Source organism: Tauraco erythrolophus, chromosome 18 (genome assembly GCF_009769465.1).
Source record: "Tauraco erythrolophus isolate bTauEry1 chromosome 18, bTauEry1.pri, whole genome shotgun sequence".
In the NCBI taxonomy this organism is placed as follows: Eukaryota; Metazoa; Chordata; class Aves; order Musophagiformes; family Musophagidae; genus Tauraco; species Tauraco erythrolophus.
In genome coordinates, this window is record NC_141482.1 from 17,892,670 (window position 1) to 17,911,953 (window position 19,284).

The window sequence follows — 19,284 nt, forward strand, 5'->3', positions numbered from 1 at the left end:
CTCAGTAGTCTGCATTTCTGTGCTGCCAGCCATAATAATGTATGAACACTGCCCCAGTCTCATAAACAGAGGCAAAACTGAACTGATGTACAGGTTATATCACTGAGCAGGAGCCACATCAAGTATCACAAATCCCTTAATGTCTGAAAAATGGGTGCAAACCAAGTCCACCTGAAGCTGCCTGGTGCCACTCTTGTAGGGAGTGATTTCAAATTGGACTGTTGAGCTCTCCATGGCGGCCATTCTTGCCACACTGAAAGAGAGAATACATTTTTAAGTTCAAGCAGATCAAAAATTCTTGCTATGTATTCTTTGGAGTCCCCAAATCTAAGACAGGATGGAAAGGAAGAGTCAGAGTAAGTGGCTGCTGTGTTTGTATGCTCCTAGCACGGGTGGACATAACCTTCTATGTTCGCAGCCCCCACAACTCTATCCTTGCAGCTGTAGTGCATGTGGTGGAATAGTTGCAGTTCTTAACCTGTGATAGAGAATTAGGGTTTGTATCATGAGGGCAAAATGTATTGATCTCCTGAGGAATGATCAGAAAGGTTATCCTTAGAAGAGCTCTAATCCAGCTGTATTTATTACCTTCAACACTCATAACATTTATAGTACTCTAGATATACTCTTGCTGTATTTTGGTATGGTAAATATAATTACCTGTGGATTTTATGTCCATAATTGGAAATTACTCTTGGCTGTCCGACACAAGGAGATTGATAGTAGCACCAGGAAACAGAGAGGTTGAGGGAAAAGGGCCTCTCTGCTCTAAGGAGGTACTGAAGCTGAGCAATATCGATGCTGGTAAGACAAGTTAAAGTTCAAGGTCAGGAGCTAGACCTGAATTTTGTATTCAATGTAAATGAAGCCCTAGTGATTCACATAATTATCCATCTTTTGTTATCTTTTTTTTGTTTGTTTTCTTCTCTCATTTTCTTGGTGCTAACTGCCCCAGCATAAATATTTTGGAGACTTTAAAAAATGTTTTTAAAATAATGACCATGGAGGAGATGGGAGAACAAATTCTTATTGATGTGATATCAGTGGACACATTTTTAAGACATTTCATTACATTGTATGTCCTGGCACTTTAGTATTTTAACATCTGAAAAAAAAAATTGTCACTTTTTCTCTTATCCTTCAAGGGTTGTTTAGTTTTCCTTTTGCAAACCACAGAAAGAAGAAAGTTTCTAAATTTTTGCCCTTTATATAGTTCAGTTACCAACTACAGCACTCTGAGTTACATGCCATCATTAAAAGCAGGCCATCTCTCCACTCCCTGAGCATTCTGTAATTCAAAGCTTGGCAAAGGAGGTGTAAAAATCTCCAACTAGTATATGGAGAGTACTGACATGATGGTGTTTTGTCCAAGGTTGATGCAAACAAAAGTCATGAGGTTGACAGAATCTTTTTAAAAAAACCCTCTTTTATTCCAGATTTCCCACCAAAGTGAATTAGTTATTAGCCAGATAGCATTTACGTACTTGATTTTGAGTTGCTCTTTGAGCAGACCACTACCTTCTGCTCTCAGCACACAGTCTGTCACCACTTCAGACAGTGGATTGGTAAAAGTGACCTGCACGTTAACAGCCTTGTGTACCACTGTTGGACCGAGGACCTGCAGATAGAAAACATTCTGCTTAGCCACAGCATTAGTCTCACTTCTTTCTCACAGCTTTCTCTTTTCATTTCCATTGCAAGCCACTTACCTTCTTAGGATCTCCTGGACAGAAAGGAGCCAGGAATTAATACATGTACATATTTTTGAGTTCGGGCTTGAATCGGCCACCAAGTGTGGCTGAGAAAGAACAAACTACTGTAGAACCTACCATTTAGTCCTAACTTTTTGACTAGGTCAGTGTATGGTGTTATGTATAACACAGTATGTGATACTTAACAGAGTGAGAACAGAATGAGAATGCAAGTATTAACTTGGCATATATGGCTAACTACTATAGGCAGCTTAAGTCAGATTAGGTTTAGTTAGACTAAATGAAAGATTTAGGATTAGAAAACATTGGAAGTGTGAGACAGAGGTGAATTGTGGTGTCTCAGGAAGAAAAAAAAAAAAGAATGCCAAGTAGCAAATAAACATATTCATTACCTTATTTTGACTGAGATAAAGTGGAATTGGCATAGCTGGTTATCTTTGTTGATAATGTACTATTAATTAACATAGTGGCGAAGTCCAACATTTCTCGTATGTTTATACAGAAGTTTCAATCAGCAGAAACATAAACCCTTCTTGAAACTTAGTCACTGAATTGAAGTAATTTAATTTAGATGCCTGCCCTATATAAGCTGACTTATTTGCATGATACAGCACGGAAGGCTTTTTATAAAGTCTCACTAGGACTTGGTATTCAGAAATCACCAGACCTTCAAAAATCCTAACTTTTTATTCCTGTGTGTAACCTTGCTTTTCCTGTGTGCTACTGACAGTGGTTTGGGATAGCTAAGCTAGTCTGGAGGCTCTGAAAGACTCTGCGAATTATCATACTCCCTCTGTGTTGTTTACAGTACATAGGCAGATAGCATTTGATCCCACATCTGATAGAGCATGTGAATGTGCTGAACTATCCAAAACCAGTTAAGCTAGTTTATGTGGATGTGATGGGCCATGGAAACCCAGGACTGTCCCCGGGCAGATATAGCACACGGTCTTTCCTGTAGACTTAAGAATTGCTTTTTACCCACTGTACAACATTTCTTAGAAGTCAGTCTTAAGTGGAAAAAAAATCCTCCCGTTCTAATTATTCACCATTTGGGAAGATGTTACAGAAGGTGAAAAGTGCCACTTTTCCTGATAAGGTGAAAGAACTTCCTTGAGTATTAGTAATAACAAGCCTCACAGCCCCAGGCATTATCAGCTGGTCAGTGAAGATGTCTTTGGTAAAAATCAGGCTTCCTAATTTAACTGGAAGGGAGTGATCAGACTTCCCTGACAAAAGTGGAGGCCTAGATATGGACTAGATCTCTCTGCCTGTCTCTGTTTCTCTGTCAGTCTGTCTGTCTCTCTGGAGATAATCTTCCTTGTAACCCACATAACACTGAGAACTTTATCAGTGCCATGTCAACAAGAACTGGCAAGAATGCCATGGCACATCTATGCCTTGAAAAGGTTTGCTTTTCCTTAGCGTATCTCGTTTCACTTGTGTCGTATGGTCTACTACTAGAGCAAATCACCCTCAGGTATGATTTCACTTCCCACACTCCTTCCCGTGAGGAGTAGATGGAGTAAGGATTCTAGTTGCTTGTCTCTCTAGGCACACAAAGGGGACTAGCTTTTACCTTGATGGTGAGAAAAGGATCCTGAAGTACAATATCCTTCTCCACTAGAAGCGAGGCTCCTTGTTTGGTTTCACACACAGCAGTTACTAGGATCTTCCTGTCATCCGTCAGAGAGTTTTTGTACTGGGAATAGGAGATCTTGAATGAAATCTCTTTCACTGGAATGGAAATAGAAACAGAATTTCCCTCTTTTCTTTTTTGTTGTTTCTAAGTACTGGCTATATGCAATATATCTATATTTTAAGGAGCAAGGATGCTGTCACCCTGGGGCTGTCCATTTGTGGGCGTTAACAGCCAGTAGACAAGATTGATGCTACTTACATTCACATCAAATGCTAAATGATTGGGTACAGTTTGGTAGCTTGGCAGTTCTGAGGATGTGTGGCAACCCCTGCTGGTGATTTTTTCATTTATCTGAAGCTGGGCATTTAATGCTCCTTCCTTGCAAAGAAGGCAGAAGTGAAAATATGGATGGGTTTAAATGCCCTTGGTGCAGCTCTTCAGCCTGTGCCTTACAGAGGGCTCACAGTTAGAGTCTCTGTGCCGGTGAGGAAGGCAATGTATCTCAGTACATTGAGAAAAAATGTCCGTGTACTGCTGCAAGGGTGGAAGGAGTTATAGTGTCTTGTGTATTAGTTTGAGAGGGTAGTTTTATTCATCTGTGCTACACAACTCATTATTCAGTGCTGTCCCTTAGTGAAAAAGGTCGTAATGTAGAAATAATAGTGGCTGTGCTGGGTCAGACAAAAGGTCACACAGCTCAGTATCCTTTCTGACAGTGCCCGAAAGCAAATGCTTAAGACAGGGCAAATATATATGTTTCGCTTCCCTTGAATAGCCTTAACCTCAAACTGTTTGCAGGTCATTCTTGAGCCGTTCATTATTTCTGCATGATTTGGCCACAAACAAAAGCTATGTCTTGTCCTAAGCTGTAATAAAATTAAAATTACCTTCTTCAGATCCAAGTTTAATAGACCTAGACAACTGCAAAATCTCTGCCTTTGGTCTTCTCGTGTAGAGAATGGCTGAAGCCCTCAGGTTAACCTTTATGGTTTTGAAATCTGAGATCAAGTTCCTGAGTGCCAAAGTAAGGAGGATATCCTGGCCAATTACAGGAGATGCATCAAGGATCAGCTTCCCTGAGATACTGGGTTTTTGTGCAGGCTGTGTCATGTTTTGTCTCCATGCTACTGAAGATCGTCTTCTAGGTCTTGTAATTTTGGTTCTTTTTTCAGTGCTTCTCACACCAAGCAGCTTCAGTGCTTTTTTGTACACCCGCCTTTCTTTCAAGGATCCTGCTTTGAAAGATAGCATAGTCAGAGATCTCATGCATGCTGGATATAGTGCAATGGAGCCATAATTGCTCTCAGTAAATGCAGTTTAGGAAAGCTGAGGAGGGTGAAGATACACAAGAGGAGAAAGTGAGGTCTCACCTAAATGCTCATTTTGACACAAAAGCAAATTGGCCACAAAGGCTGGAAAGTAAAACCTGCCTATCAGCTTTAGCTGGCTGCTCATGTGCACCTCTCAGAAGCTGTGAGCAGTAGAAAGATAACTCCTGGGAGACCTCAGTTCTGCATAAATTGGGGCAATTGCCATCTCCTCTGAAATCAAGAAGGATGAAAAAATCCTTTTGCAGAAACTCTCCCCAAACAACTCTCCAGAATGGCTATTGCTGCATGTTATAACAGAAATATTCTCACCAGCTGATCAGAGCAGCTGGGACAGAATGTTTTGCAGAAGCAGCTTTGACTTTGTGTTGAATACATCAGTATTTCATCAAGGGCCACAAAGGCCATATTGAATCACTATCAGCTGACAATGAGCCTTAAGACTTTGAAAATTCACAATTACTTTGCTCCAGAAGTAGAGAAATTAAGTCAGTGCTCAGTCCAACAAAGGCCTAAATTATTTTCACTGCTGACAATCAGTGGCAAGACAACTGTAATAAAGAATTTACCTTCTGGATATTTGTAATTAGCAGTGACATCCACACGGGAGTTGGTGCCCACTGCTTTGGTGCTGATAAATTTTCCAATCTTCCTAGTATCAGAATAAATTCTCTCTTTTCTTTTGTTGTTATAGTGAATCCAAGTAACATAGTCAGCATTCACTGCTGCAAACACAAATGAGCTGTCATAATCCAGGTTCACATCCCCTTCCTTAATGGCTCTAGTGGAGGCAGGACCACACTGATATATGCCTGTGTGAGAGAGAGGGAGAAGTTAAATGACTGCCTATTGTGAAAGAACACAAATCCTCATGCCGACAGCAAGAGGGAGAGGTAGTCACTCCAAAGACGCATTTAGATATCATTGTGCATTGTTTCTACGTCTGTGCATTATGGTAACAACATGTCCAGAGATTCCACATGCATTTTCCATCAAAAGGTAGGAGCACAGAGGAGGTTGTAAGGCTGAGACGGTGTAGGGAGAGCTAGCACTTCTTATGATGTGTGCTATGTGAAATGTTCTAACCCTTCAGAGTTTGCAAGGCTGTATGCTAAGCTGTCCAGTGAAAGGAGAGGAGAGGATGGGAGCTGAGTCAGAAGTACAATCAGATTTACAAGATGTGAGTAATCAATGCTGTATGTGCATTGAGAAGAACCAGGAAGCCAGATCTGGTGAACTTAGTAGTGGGGAATGAGAAGCAGTTTATCTGGAGTTTGATGGGTTTTAAATGGCCAAATAAATGAATCTTTTGATGGAGGTCATCAAACTAAATTGATGAAGTTGCATCTGTATTAGTAAATTAAACCAGAGCCAAAGTGTGAACCCAAGTGCTGGCCATTGGTCATCCACTCTGTTTACTTGCTAGCAAGCTTCTTAGTGTGTTGTTGTTTTTTCTTTTTCCCCTTGTCAGTGAGCGATCTTTCAGACAGTGGCTGTGGAGAATTCAGGGAATGAGACAGACCAGGGTTTGCTCCCAGCAGGCTGTGCTATTATTTTGGTCTGGGAAGAGGAGTTCCACGCTGTGAACAAAGCCATTCTATGTCACTTGGTTTCAGAATCAGAGAACAATTTGGGGCTTCTTTAATGTAGCTGTGTACATATATGCCATGTTGTTGCATGCCATGGGGACATCATATGAAATACCTTCCTAACCTTTCCAGTGTGTCCTGTAAAATATAGGGTAGAGTCATAGGGCATATTTTATTTTCTGTTGTAAACTCTTTGGTTCAACCCTGTGACTATAAGCTCTAAAATCTTTACTTAGCATCTTACTAAAAGGGGTTTTAATTTGGTTTGCTGCTAAATCTGTGCAATGAAAGCCAGCAAATATGTCTAATGCCAGCAGTGTGCCCTTGTAGAAAGGAGAGCTGACTACATCCAGGGCTGCATCAGGAAGTCTGTTGCCAGCAGGTCAAGGGACATGATCCTTTCCTTCTACTCAGCACTGATGAAAACACATCTGGAGTGCTATGTGCAGTTCTGGGCTCCTTGTACAAGAAAGATATGGACATATGGGAGCAAGTTCTGCAAAGGGCCATGAAAATGGTTAAGGGACGAGAACTGGGACTTTCAATCTGGAGAAGGGAAGGCTCGGGGGGGATCTTATCAACGTGTATAAATACCTGATGGGAGGGAGTAAAGAGGACAGAATCAGACCCTCCTCAGCAATATCCAGTGAAAGGACAAGTGGCAGGGAGCACAAATTGAAACACAGAAAATTTCATTTAAACATAAGGAAAAAAAGATTTCTATGGGGGTGGTCAAACTGCAAAAGTTTTCCCAGAGAGCTTTTGGAGTCTCCATCGTATGAAATATTCAAAACCCAACTGGACATGTTCCTGAGAAACCTGTTCTAATTGATCCTGTGCTGAGCAGGGGGTTGGAGTAAACAAACTTTAAAGGTCCCTTCCAACCTTAGCTATTCTATATCATTCTATGAATCTATGTAATCTTAGGAGCTAAGAAAACAAGGGTGACATAAGTGAACTTAACATGTGCTGGCTTCTGTGGAGGCAGAGCATCAAAAAAAGTAGGAATTTGCATGCTTGTAGGCAATCCAGAGGCTGACAGCAAAGCAATGGAGATTGATGGGTATTGCTTTTCTTGTGCACCTGAATTAATGCTACATCTATAGGGAGCAGATAGAAGAGAGTTGTCCTGAAATTTCAGTAGCAATCTTTAAGAGGAACAGTACGTACAGCTTTTTGTATTTACAACAGTATTACCTTTGCTTCTTTCCTGGGGTGTTGCATCCAGAACCTGCCAACCATCATAAAAAGAGCCAAGATCTCTTCTAATGAACCAGCTTTCATTCCAGACATGGAAATTCCTGTAAGGAAGGTAGAATAGGGAATCCCTGATTCATACACTTAATTTTATGTTGAAAGACTTGATACATTTCTGGTGCAATGCAAGAAATAACCCTAGTTGAGTGACTGAAAACTCCTCTGTGAAGAGACCAGCTGCTGTCTCCTTTCTTGAGTACCTCTTTCCTCTTCTTTGCCAGCTTTTGATGTCCAGATCTCTGAGAAATGTTGGGATGTTAAGAAAAAAAAATATTAAAAGGAAAATCATTCATTGCTGAGTCAAGTATTCAATTCTGGACATTCCAGAACAACATGCTGAACAGCCAAACGTTTCCTGCACACATTGCTATCTGTTGGTACTTAATTCACAGTTGCTTTCTGCTTCGTGTCACCCTTGTCCCATTCAGTCCTCATGGTGTAGGGTGCTTGGTGGCTGAAACACTGATGCATGCAGTATTACACACGTACGCAGTGTGATAGTTTCTGTGCACTTGTTTGTCAAAAGCAGAATTTTTAACAGCTTCTCTGAGGTGAAAGAAACAGCATGTTTTTCCTAAGGGATGGGATAGAATTTTTCTCAGCTGCATTAAACATATCTTCCATTTAGTAATCTCTCCGTGTTGTGCAAGGGATGTATAATGGTAGTCATGAAAGACTGAGACAACCAACAGCGTGTAGCATAGGAGCTGGGTCTAAAACTTGTGGGCTTCTGAGTGCTCTGCTCTAGGAATTGAGAGACAAGTTGATATCATTTTTGGGCAAGAAGTTAATTGCTCTTCACCTTTTTTTAGAAAAACTTAAACTTTCATACAGTAGAGACAAAATTAGGAGCTATATTTTCAGATTATATGTTAAATAACAATGGTACAAAGTATCTCTTAATTCTTCAGAACGATGAAACTGACTACATACTGCATTTCTGAACACTCTGCTCTGTTGATTCTTTGGTGTGGGGTTTTGTATCACTGGTAGCATGAGGTTAAGGTGTTTTTTCAGGAGCGTGATTCTAGTTCTTTTAATTAGAGGAGAATATAAGGGAAGAAATATTAAGAAAAAAAAATTGTATTTACCACACACTGTCTTCAGTCAAGTGCAGAGTCTTTCCGGAAATGTCAATGTACTTATCGATACTCAGATTGATATTCCTGTCGTGGGCAGAGTTGAAGTTTGTAATAACACGAGTAGGTATTCCCAAGGATCTCAAAACTGCAATATAGAACACCAAAAAAGTGCTGTAAACCTATTGTACAGACATTTAGAAAGTATTTTTCTGTTTTTCTTGGCAAAACAGTCTAGTGTGTATGTTTTCAGTGGGGAGACAAACTCTCAGAAACTTCCCTCTCAGATATGATGCAAGTCACGGTCATTGTGCACAATTGCTTAGAAGACGATTCCACTCACATGACATTCTTAGCTGCCATGTTCTTTTTCAGAAGTTAGATTCTCCCATTTATTTTAAACTTCCGTCCTTCATCCTGTTGTCTCTCCCATTTTCTCCCTGTCTGTTTCTTGGTTATGTGCTTCTTTCTCCTCTTCCTCTCAGAGACATACCTCTTGATTGCATTATTTTTCCTTTGTATTTTCCCCAAAGTTACTCTTGTCTCTCAGAGCAGCTCTGAATGGAAACTGCTAGGGTGAAATGCTTTTCCCGACTCGCAGCTCCCTTTGGAGGTCCCCAGAACTGTGATTTGGTTTTGTGTCACCAGTAGGTAAGATAGAACAGTAGAAAACTGGCATTGTGAGGAGATGGACTTAAAAGAGCACTGTTTTTCTTTCAGTCATAACTTTGAAAATGGAAACCTTGCTCTTTTCACCAACCCAGCCTGGCAAACTGCTTTGCATTTTATTTGATGACTCACAAAGCTGGAGTGCGGTATTAAAACCTATGTCTGTTTAAAACAGAAGAAAATAACCCTTCATGCACGGAGAGCATAGGTTCTCCACTCCCTCTGTTAAAGCTGAAACAGCTTCAACAATGGCATCAGAAAGTTAAAACTACAGAAATTCTATTAAGTTTCCCTTCTGATAGCATTCTTCATCCCTTCATGTGTACCTGTGCACATTACTCCTGCAAAGACCCAGCACTGGCCATACCGGACAGGTTTGTATCTCCCCTTGTACCACTTTCGAAGGATGGTCACGCTTCCGCTCCACTGCAAGGGGTTGGTTCCTGAGCAGTACTTCCCATTCCACTTCCCTTCCACTACTCCTTTTTCATCATTGCTGTTAACCTGAAAGAGTCCTTCTCATGAGAGAATTAAAATATTTACAGGAAAAGGGGAGGAGAGGGCAATAGGCAGAAATGACCCTATTTGTACCACTGTTCTCATTGGCTGAGTGGTGGGACATAGTATTTGAATCTTAGAATTTTGTCTGCTGAGTGCAACAATTGGATCAAACCCAGATGAGACTGTAGAGCCTGAAGATTCAAAACTGCCTTACTTTTCAGTACAAATGTTCCCAAATGTATTGACTGCCTGCCTATTTAAATTTTCTCTATTCCATTCATTAATTTCACCTCCTTGTGTGTCGTTATACTGTTACACTGTATATTCAGTATTGGTTCACATCATTATCAAGTGATTTATATGGAAGCTACAAGAAGGACATATTTTCTCTGAATGTGCATTTGTTGTAAATGTGCATATAGTACATATAGCTTGTTCAAACTTGTTAGATGTGCTTGCATGTTTTTGTACACATCATAGAATCGTAGAATGGTTAGAGTCGGAAGGGACCTCAAAGATCATCTAGTTCCAACCCCCCTGCCATGGGCAGGGACACCCTCCACTACACCAGGTTGCTCAAAGCCTCATCCAGCCTGGCCTTGAACACTGCCAGGGATGGGGCAGCCACAGCTTCTCTGGGCAACCTGTGCCAGTGCCTCACCACCCTCTGAGTGAAAAATTTCTTCCTTATAACTAATCGAAATCTCCCCTCTTTCAGTTTAAAGCCACTGCCCCTTGTCCTATCACTACATGCCCTTGTAAAAAGTCTCTCTCCAGCTTCCCTGTAGGCCCCCTTTAGGTACTGGAAGGCTGCTTAATAATCTGTATTAGAGGCCTAAGTGTCATATACGGTTGTACAGAAAACAGTAAGTTCTTTTTTAAGGATTTTTTTTTAAATATTTATACTTTTATTAATTTTGTACATCTAAAATACAAATTAAGTAGAGTTATTTACTTCATATTGAAGTTGAAATTTCTAAAGTGAGTGCTATCTAAAAGAGTGAAAAGGATCACAGCTGTAAATCGCAAATGAGGAATGTGTTAAGGCATGTATTACTCATAAAATTGAAAACTTTTCAGTTGCCTAGTTTTTCATTTATATATTTGTGGAGGATGGGGGCAGGTATTGATAAGATGTAACTATTTGTTGACGGAAGTGCATACAGGCCTCACTGAACGAATCCCCCTTAAGTGAAGAAAATGAAATACACGCATTAAATGCAGCCGTACCAACACTGGTTTTCCAAAATATTTCATACTTCTCTTGCTGTTTGAAAAACTTAGCAAATTATTTCAGAATGGACACAGGCTTTCCAAATTAGTGAAAAGATTTAATGAACTGAAAATCTGTTAGGAAAATACATCTGAGATTCAATGCTCCCCAAAAGTTCTTGGAAACATTCCTTCAGTTATGAGCAAGCTTTTGGGAAGAAGATAACTTAAACTTTTGGGATATTTTTCCTTGAGAGTAACTGTCCATTTTACCTCTTACGTAGCTATTTTTTGCAGAAAAGTTAGCTACTCCTATAAAACATGGAGGCATTCACAATAAAATATTGGAGTTTTGTTATTAAGTGCATTGTATAGCTGTAACTAATTGATCACTTTACCGTAGCACTGATAACCCTGCTGACATAGATAGGATTGTTTCGGTTGGATACATCAACAGCTGGATCTTGGCGGTGGTTCAGGCTTCGATCCAGTATAGCCAGAGAGATATCAAGGATGTCCTCTTCAAACTGAAATCAAACCAAGCAATATATTAAAGGCTAATTTCATAAATAAACTCAGGGATAAACTCCCCACCTATTTTCCTTCTCCTAGCACAATAGGACAATGTTGGTAATACAGGCATTTTCTGTACTGCTAAAGAAAATAGGGCCAAGAAGAAAACATAAGCACTAGGCTGCTGACTCTCCATAGTATTTTGAAGACAGCATGTTTATGAGCATGGTTTGGGGCCATAGCTACTAGCATTCACTGGTTTGGGACCATAGCTACTAGCATTCACAAAGACATTACGTGGCCTGGTGGAACAGACAAGACCACTCCAGGTCTGGCTCGGCAGGCTTTGCACCCTCCCACATCCTGTCATGCCCCTACAGCTACCCTTCTGTTATGAAAGCTTCACTCTGGCGGGCTGCCTTCCCATTTTATCAGATGATCTGAACTGAAAGAAACCCACAAGAACACTTACTGTGGATTAGGGTCACAGAGACACTGTGTTGGGTGCAGAGTATGCCAGAGTAAACTGCTCTGCAGTATGGATGTGGTCAGGCAAGGATGCCGCTTGACCTCTGAGAAAGAAAGCAGGTCTGGCCTTTTTTCATTTGCAAGTGTAAAAGTAGCCACAGTGATCAGAGGGATTAATAGAAATGTTGTCTGCGCAACTGCTGGTGCCGTTGTAAGGCATGAAGCGGTCATGAGTGGTTTTAACTGGCCAAACAAGTTGCAGGATAGCTATGTGTCTGCAGATGGGCTGTAGTTATGACTCTGTTTGCAGCAGTTACGCTTAAAGAGCCAAGCTGATTTTCATAAATTCCAATTTGAATTGTTTCAGTTGAGTAGATTTGAGATATCTTTTTAGTGTCCTATGCCCCATTACTGAACCAACCATGTAAATATTTAGATGTACTAGCCTTGCAATACCTAGAGGTTAGTACTGGAATGGCTTCTTTTGCCCTTTACAAGGGTCAAGAAACAAGTAGAATTTCACCACTTTATGTACTAGGCAAAAGAAAACTAAAATTGTGCTTTGTTTCTTTTATTTCTCTAATAGAACATGCCAGACAGGGGAATGATCCCGATGCTGCTGTAATGTGTTGATAAGCGAGACGCATATCTGCAGGAAAATCGTAAGTGAGAGAGCAATACTGAACTCTTATACTGTGAGGTAATGATTCTGTCTCCTCAGGAGCCTATATACCCACTGTTGTTACTTTCAAAGTTCTGGAATAAGTGATGCTGTTTACCTGTCCATAGTTCCAGGCTTCTTGTTGAATATATTTTTCCAGTCCCTGAAATATGATTCCGCTGTCATTCAGGACATACTCCTGTCGCTCCTTTTCATTAGCCATATAGACATCATCATCTAGAAGTAGAATGAGACATGCTGGCTGAGAGGAAAGTCATTTTGCCGTAGCTGAAAATCTCACTTCAAGGGGAGTTCTACGGAACAGGTCAGGCTGCCTGTGCTTTCAGGCGCAGGACTCCTTGATATACCTCTGTAATCTTTTAGAGAGTGAAAAAAATAAGCATGAAGTTCCTTCGAGGGGAACCGAGTATGCTCCTGTCCCTTCACTAATCTCAGTATGTATCTTACTGGTAGATATTGCTTGGTTTACAACTGACCGCAAGTATCGGAGGGAAAAAAAATAGAATAAATATTTGGAATATTTCCTGCCTCTGACTTCTTATTCTACAAGCAAGAGGCTGGATCTTTGATGCATTGCAGCACTGAAGAAGGGGCAAAAAATTGATCTTTGATGCTGGGGAAAAAAAAAAATCTTTCTGTAGCTGTGACTGTCAGGTACATGCTTTACTGTGACACCTAGATTTCCTGGCTGAGACAACACGATATTTGAAGGACATGACACATCAAAACATACTTGGACACCAGGGATTGAAGAGTAGCACAAACTGTCCGAGGAGTGTTGAAGAGACCTTATTCCCAGAAACAATCTGGAGTTTGAGTTTGTATCGTCCGATGACAGCATTGGCTGGACTGAATATTGTGAAGTTCATGCAGCCAGGCTCACTAGGCTCTTGAGTTGCCCTCCAGCCACTGGCATCTTCCTCAGAGAGGTTAAATATGGCCTTGGTCTGCTGTGATTCTGCTGGAGATGGTCCTGCCAGAAGGAAAGCACAGCAATTCTGAATGACAGCCATGGGTAACAAACTTGGGGTCAGCAATGATCTCGATTCGTATTTTTTTAAATGACTTAATTGAAAGATTGTGGCTTATCAGATCAAATGCTTATTCAATGTAAACTAGCTGTTCTCCAATCCATAGAATGATACTATGCAGTGCAGCCCTCTGCGTTATGTGCACAATCCAGTAAAGGTCAGTACGCCCATAATCATTCTAGACAAGTGAGGAGGCAAGCCTGTTATCCTGAAAACCTGACAGTTCAAAAATATGTAGGTAGCATGAGCCACACATTTTAATATGCATTTCATTAAGAGTTAGCAGCTGCCTGGAGAATGTTTTTTGAGAAACCTTTTGGGAAGATACAGATAGGAGTCTTATGAATGAGGTCATGTAGACTGTTCTAGTAATAGGAAACACATGAAGTTAATCAAGGGGAGTTTAAACAGCTGAAGTAGAGAGTCAGGAGAGGAGGCAAATGGGGAATGGTGTTTTGTGAGATGTAGAGTTGCAAAAACTTCAGGGAACACAGAACAAAGACAATTTGCAGTATTGCAGGTAGATCTTCAAGAGCTGAGATACAGGCTTGTTTCTAGAATGAAGATGGCCCCTAGTTTTTTGTTATTACCTTAACTGTCTGTTGCGTTAAGGTACAGGTTGAACTTTAAAATGGGGGCTCTTGAGCCTAAAAGGATAATGAATCCTGAATGATAGAGGATTAAGCTTAATGATTTGGGAATGGATCACACAGAGCTGTAAGGTACTAGTATTTTGGAGATGGAGTGACTTGGATATGAGGTGAGTGCCATGAGGAAATTACCTGTACTTGCAATAAAAGTGAAGTTGTCCTCGTATTGCACTGTTGTTTGGAGGTTCAGAGTGATGTTGAAAGCTTGTCCTCTCCTCAAGATTGCTTCTGTGCTGCTGTAATCAGAGGTATGGTGTGCAGCTTTATTTAGTTTGGATTGCCAGTTGACATTTGCTATTTTCAGGGCTAGAAAGACACAAAGCAAGTTAGTTAAAAACTATCCCTTTGAACTTGTGCATCTTTTCTGCTTGTGTAATGTAGAAATTTTGTTATATTTATTTATAGCTGGGGTTATATGCTCTAGAAAAACAGAAAAATCCACTGTTATTAAAAAATGCAAAATAAACAACAACTCAAAAACTTAAAGAAACAGCTAGAATATCTTTTCTGCAGGCATCTTTCAGAGACAAAAAAATACACCCATTCAGAGAGTTAATCTCTGATTTTTAAAAATAAATCAAAACCCCATTGTGTTTAGATAAGACTGTTAAAGTTTGACAAGACTGTCTAATTCCACCATGTTCCTTTTCTGTTTCTGTGGAGATCTCTAGTTCCCAGAATGCTTTACAGATGTACAGAAAGAAGTATTAAAACTCTCGTGAGCAAGTGCCTGCCTGATTCTGGGAACACTGTATGACAGATGATGAATCGACAGCTAGTATCTGTTGTTGAATTTGCACATTATCTTGTCATGTATCTTGTATCTCAGTTAATTTACAGTCTTGTTACTTGAAGCTGGCTGTTATTTCACACTCTGTTGCGAGAAGATAACCAGCAGAGGACAGGTGGTAGGATTAGGAGTGGTGTATCTTGAGGCAGTGCTACGGGTTGCTCTACTGTATCATGATGGGTTGCTCACTATTTAAAATGGGACACTGAAGCACGGATTACAAAAGCTTTCAACCTTTTTTGTTCCCTGATCAAGACAAAAAAAAACCCACCAAAAACCACAACCAAACAAAAACAAGGCAGAAAAAATACAAATCCCTCTATGAACGCATGTTTGAGAAGCGTCCTTCCCCAGTATGATATTGCAGAGGAATTTCACTTGAAGATTTCCTGCCACAACTAAAGTATGTTAAGCCTTTGCAGACTAATGGTGCTGTCAGCAGCACTTCCTTCACTGAATTAAGACACAGGACTTGGTTTAGCACCACCTTGAATCACTTGGAATGAGATTCGCATCTGAGGGAATCCACAGGGAACTACTATAAAAATAGAGGTGGGATTTGAGTTATCTGCTGTGTTTACAGCACAGAATCGTATTCTGTGGTCTTGATGTAGTCATAATTATGCTAATTTTTCAGCTTTTTGGAAGAAACATGAATGTGCACATGCAGTTCTGAGGCTGCAGGAAGGCCCTGGAGCAAGTTGCTTTCCTGTAGTCTGTGAGCATAAACATGTTTGAGTATTTTCAGTTAAGTGAAGGGTCTCGTTCCAGATATGTCACAAAAATTCCGGATATGTCAGAAAAAAATCCATTGATAGGAGTGTGATTTTTGAGTTACGTAATGTGAAATGTCTAGAAAGTTTCTGACTTGCATCATCGCTTCATTTTCCTGGCTTAAATATGTTTAATTGAAAAGGACCTACGGAAAACAGCATTCTGAACATCAAGTCCTCTAATTTAAGAGTGAATTAGAATGTGTTTCTGAAGGGCAGTTGGGCTCAGAGTTTGAAGAGAGTTTAGCCTTACAGCACTTTACCCATGAATATCCTGCCGCTGTGTATCCTGAATGGTGCAACTTAAATCCCGAGGCTCTTTGGGGCAAGGAGCATGCGTGTTGTTAGCTGTGCAGTAATGCACGTAACTAAGAGCATTTTGCATGTCTGCAAATAAAAATGCAGCACTTAGACGATTTAAGAGCAGCTGAGCCATGGGTTTGATACCAGTGGAACTCTGATGTTTAAGGACCTAAGCAATGTTGCTAATACTTTCAGAATGGAACGTCACAAGCAAAGACAAGATGTACAACAGAGTAAGAGGGGACATCTGGAGGAGCAGGAAAGATGACGGCAGCAGTGGCTGCCATTGGTTAGCTCTCAAGAATTTAGTGCATTAATAGTTTGGTCTGTCTTGTAAAGTCTACAGTTACACAAGCTTTTCTAGTGAATATGTGCATGAGATCGGCAAAAAATGGTTTATAAAACCAAGAACATAACGGTCTTTTGTCCATGTGTGCTTCAAATTTCTGCTTGTTTTGTTCTTCGCAGTTTCAATTTAAAGCTTATAATTTCTTTTTCTGCTTTCAGTATCTCTCTGTTGGGGAAACATATTTTCAATAATCCTGTCAGTGTACAATTGGACAAACTTCTAAAAAGTTGTTCAAGTGTTTATCCTCTAATGGGTGGAAGTTGAGAGCATACTCATAAGCAAAAGTCTGCAGAATCAGTGATCGCTGTTGAAAATGCTGATCATTACGCACAGAGGGTTCTCGTTGCCTCTGACAGAAAGATGAAGCTATAACAGAAAAAGAATCTTCGGGCTAATTTGCAGATAGACTGTCTATATGTGTGTGTATTATATATTATATCTTTCTAACTGGCAACCTTTCCAGTCAGCATGAAAGTGAGAGCACTTCGACAAAGCAGCACACAGGCTAACGCCGCTGCTTTGTGGGGAGGTGAACGTGGGAGTCCAGAGGCTGTCAAGTGACCTGTCTGACGCCAGACATCAGTTTGATGTCAGAGAGGGATTAGAGCCTGGGACTTCTATGTGGCAGTTTGATGCCGGAGTCACTAGCTGACAGTGTTGAGTAAGTGGCTGCAAAAGCTTTGTATAGAGTAGTTAATGGATAGGATAGAAAAATCTTTTCTTACTCTATTTTTCTGTGTTACAGGAAAAAAGAATAAGTTCAAGACCCATTATATTAAAAAGAAAATCAGTTCTAGTAGAATAACCTGTAAATACATTTAACCTAAAAAGGGCTAAGTTGCCAAGAGAACAATTAAATGTAGTTTATCCTGTTTCCTCAGCAAACGTCACTCATCTGTATTGGCAGAATGATGTCTGGAGCAATCAGACTCTCTTTAACTTACCCGCCATAAGGTTCCTTTCTTCTTTTCCACACTTGTGCGTAGTTCAGGTTATGGATACAAAAGCATGCAAGAACATTCTGAATCCTCTTCCACCAGCATGAGTGACAAAAGGCTTAGGACTCTCAACTTCACTACATAAGCTAGAGTTTATACAAGCTGGGTGTGACCTGTGGTTGTTAGCTACTGATTTTGTAGTCATGTCCTACGTAAGCATCTGCTTATGACTACTTTAATTGCACAATCTTTGATCTAATTATGCTTATTTAAAACTGATGAATGGCTAGGAAAGGTGATAAACAGTGTCCTGGTGTCTTAACTACTAAGAGAGGAAAACATCCCAAACTGGATCTAATGAAGGATATACAGTCTTAAGTAGACAGAAGAGATCTGATTTTTGGACAGTTTGTTTTGTGTCAGTTTAAGTTTTTGGAGACTGTATTTACAGGGGCGGGTATAGACAAATGTACATATCGTAGGACATGGAGTGGTCTAAGTAGATTTGTAATATATTAGCGTTACTGTCACTCAGTAGCATCATGACTTTGTGTAGCATAAACCACTTTTTAATTTTTTTTTTATTTATTTTAAGGCAGGTCTGCCCAAAGATCTTTCACGTAACTGCATATAATTCATTCTTTCGTAGAAGCATACAGAGCTGTGACAGTGTCGTTATCTGTTCCCAACATGAATACCTATAATATGCATTTCTTCTATAAGCAGCAATACGTCCTACTGAGAGGGCATTGTTATGGAGTTAGCTGTGCATCAGGGATTTCTGTTAAGTACAGAGGAGTGTTTAATGGCTGCCTCTACTTGTAATAATTTCTGTTTATAGCTTGGCATTCTTAATACATGTACATATTTTCTCTGTGGCTATTTGGCATGGCTCTGGAGGAAGCTGCAGAGCTGTTCTGGTGTGAGCCCTGCCCAGTTTAATTACAGACACTCTCTTCTGCACTCTTGAAGCTCCCTCATCCTGTGTCACAACTTATCTAGAAGCATGCCCTGCCAATTTTTCCTGAGAGGAGGTTGTATGCTGTTCTGAACTTTCAGTGGACTGTGACTGAGGAGTAAGTGGTGTATGGGGAGAAGGAGTGATCCATTGTTTTCCTCATCTCTACTCTTCTACATTGTGTCTTCTTTTTTGGTCTGTTTTCTGTTTCGTTTCCACATTCCTATCAAGATTGCTTGCTACCGAAAAGGCAAATTAATTACCTGCGGCTTAAATTTATTTTTAAAAAGGAATCTAAATTTTTCTTATGGTTAGTTGTGTATTTTTTTCAGTAAGAGCTTGTGATGATGTCTGGATGCATCAGACTCCCTGAAATATTATCACCTGTCAGATGCAAGGTGTCTATATTGAACTCCTGACAGCTGTGGTTCAGAATTTTGGCCTTATAAGTTCTGCTTTAAACATTCTATAAGTTGGACAACAAATCTAAGTCTTCAGGCTTGGCAAAGCTGTTTGTACACCGTTATTGCCTCACACCCTACTTCCGAAACGTGGCCAGGTGGTTACTGAGCCCCGTCAGTCATGAGCTTTCACAGCAGTCCCTGGAGAGGCTGCATTGCCTCAGTAATAGAGAATCATTAAGGCTACTTGAAAGTGCATTTCAGGTGAGACCTGGTACCTGACAGTTACACTGTCGGGATTGGGAGCCCGCAAAAGTCATCCATATGCAAACACGGTGACAGGGGTGTGGAGTTAAGGGCTGCCTGTGAGTAAGTTACATTGGGAAGGTTTGAAGACAAATCTGTTCCTTGTCTCCAGTGACTTTATGCTGGTGGGCAA

At 40.4% G+C, this 19,284-nt stretch overlaps 1 protein-coding gene across 1 annotated transcript; it reads right to left on the reverse strand.

Moving 5' to 3' along the window:
• Nucleotides 1-99: 99 nt before the first annotated feature.
• LOC104381723 (protein-glutamine gamma-glutamyltransferase 6) lies at nucleotides 100-17,499 on the reverse strand. The gene is made up of 13 exons (XM_009989508.2): nucleotides 17,493-17,499; nucleotides 14,466-14,639; nucleotides 13,386-13,625; nucleotides 12,750-12,868; nucleotides 11,388-11,516; nucleotides 9,603-9,780; nucleotides 8,620-8,755; nucleotides 7,469-7,572; nucleotides 5,252-5,494; nucleotides 4,242-4,586; nucleotides 3,292-3,449; nucleotides 1,485-1,618; nucleotides 100-253 (listed from the first exon to the last, which is right to left on the reverse strand). The coding sequence occupies exons 1-13, from the start codon at nucleotides 17,497-17,499 to the stop codon at nucleotides 100-102; spliced, it is 2,121 nt and encodes a 706-aa protein (XP_009987810.2).
• Between the last annotated feature and the right edge of the window lie 1,785 nt (nucleotides 17,500-19,284).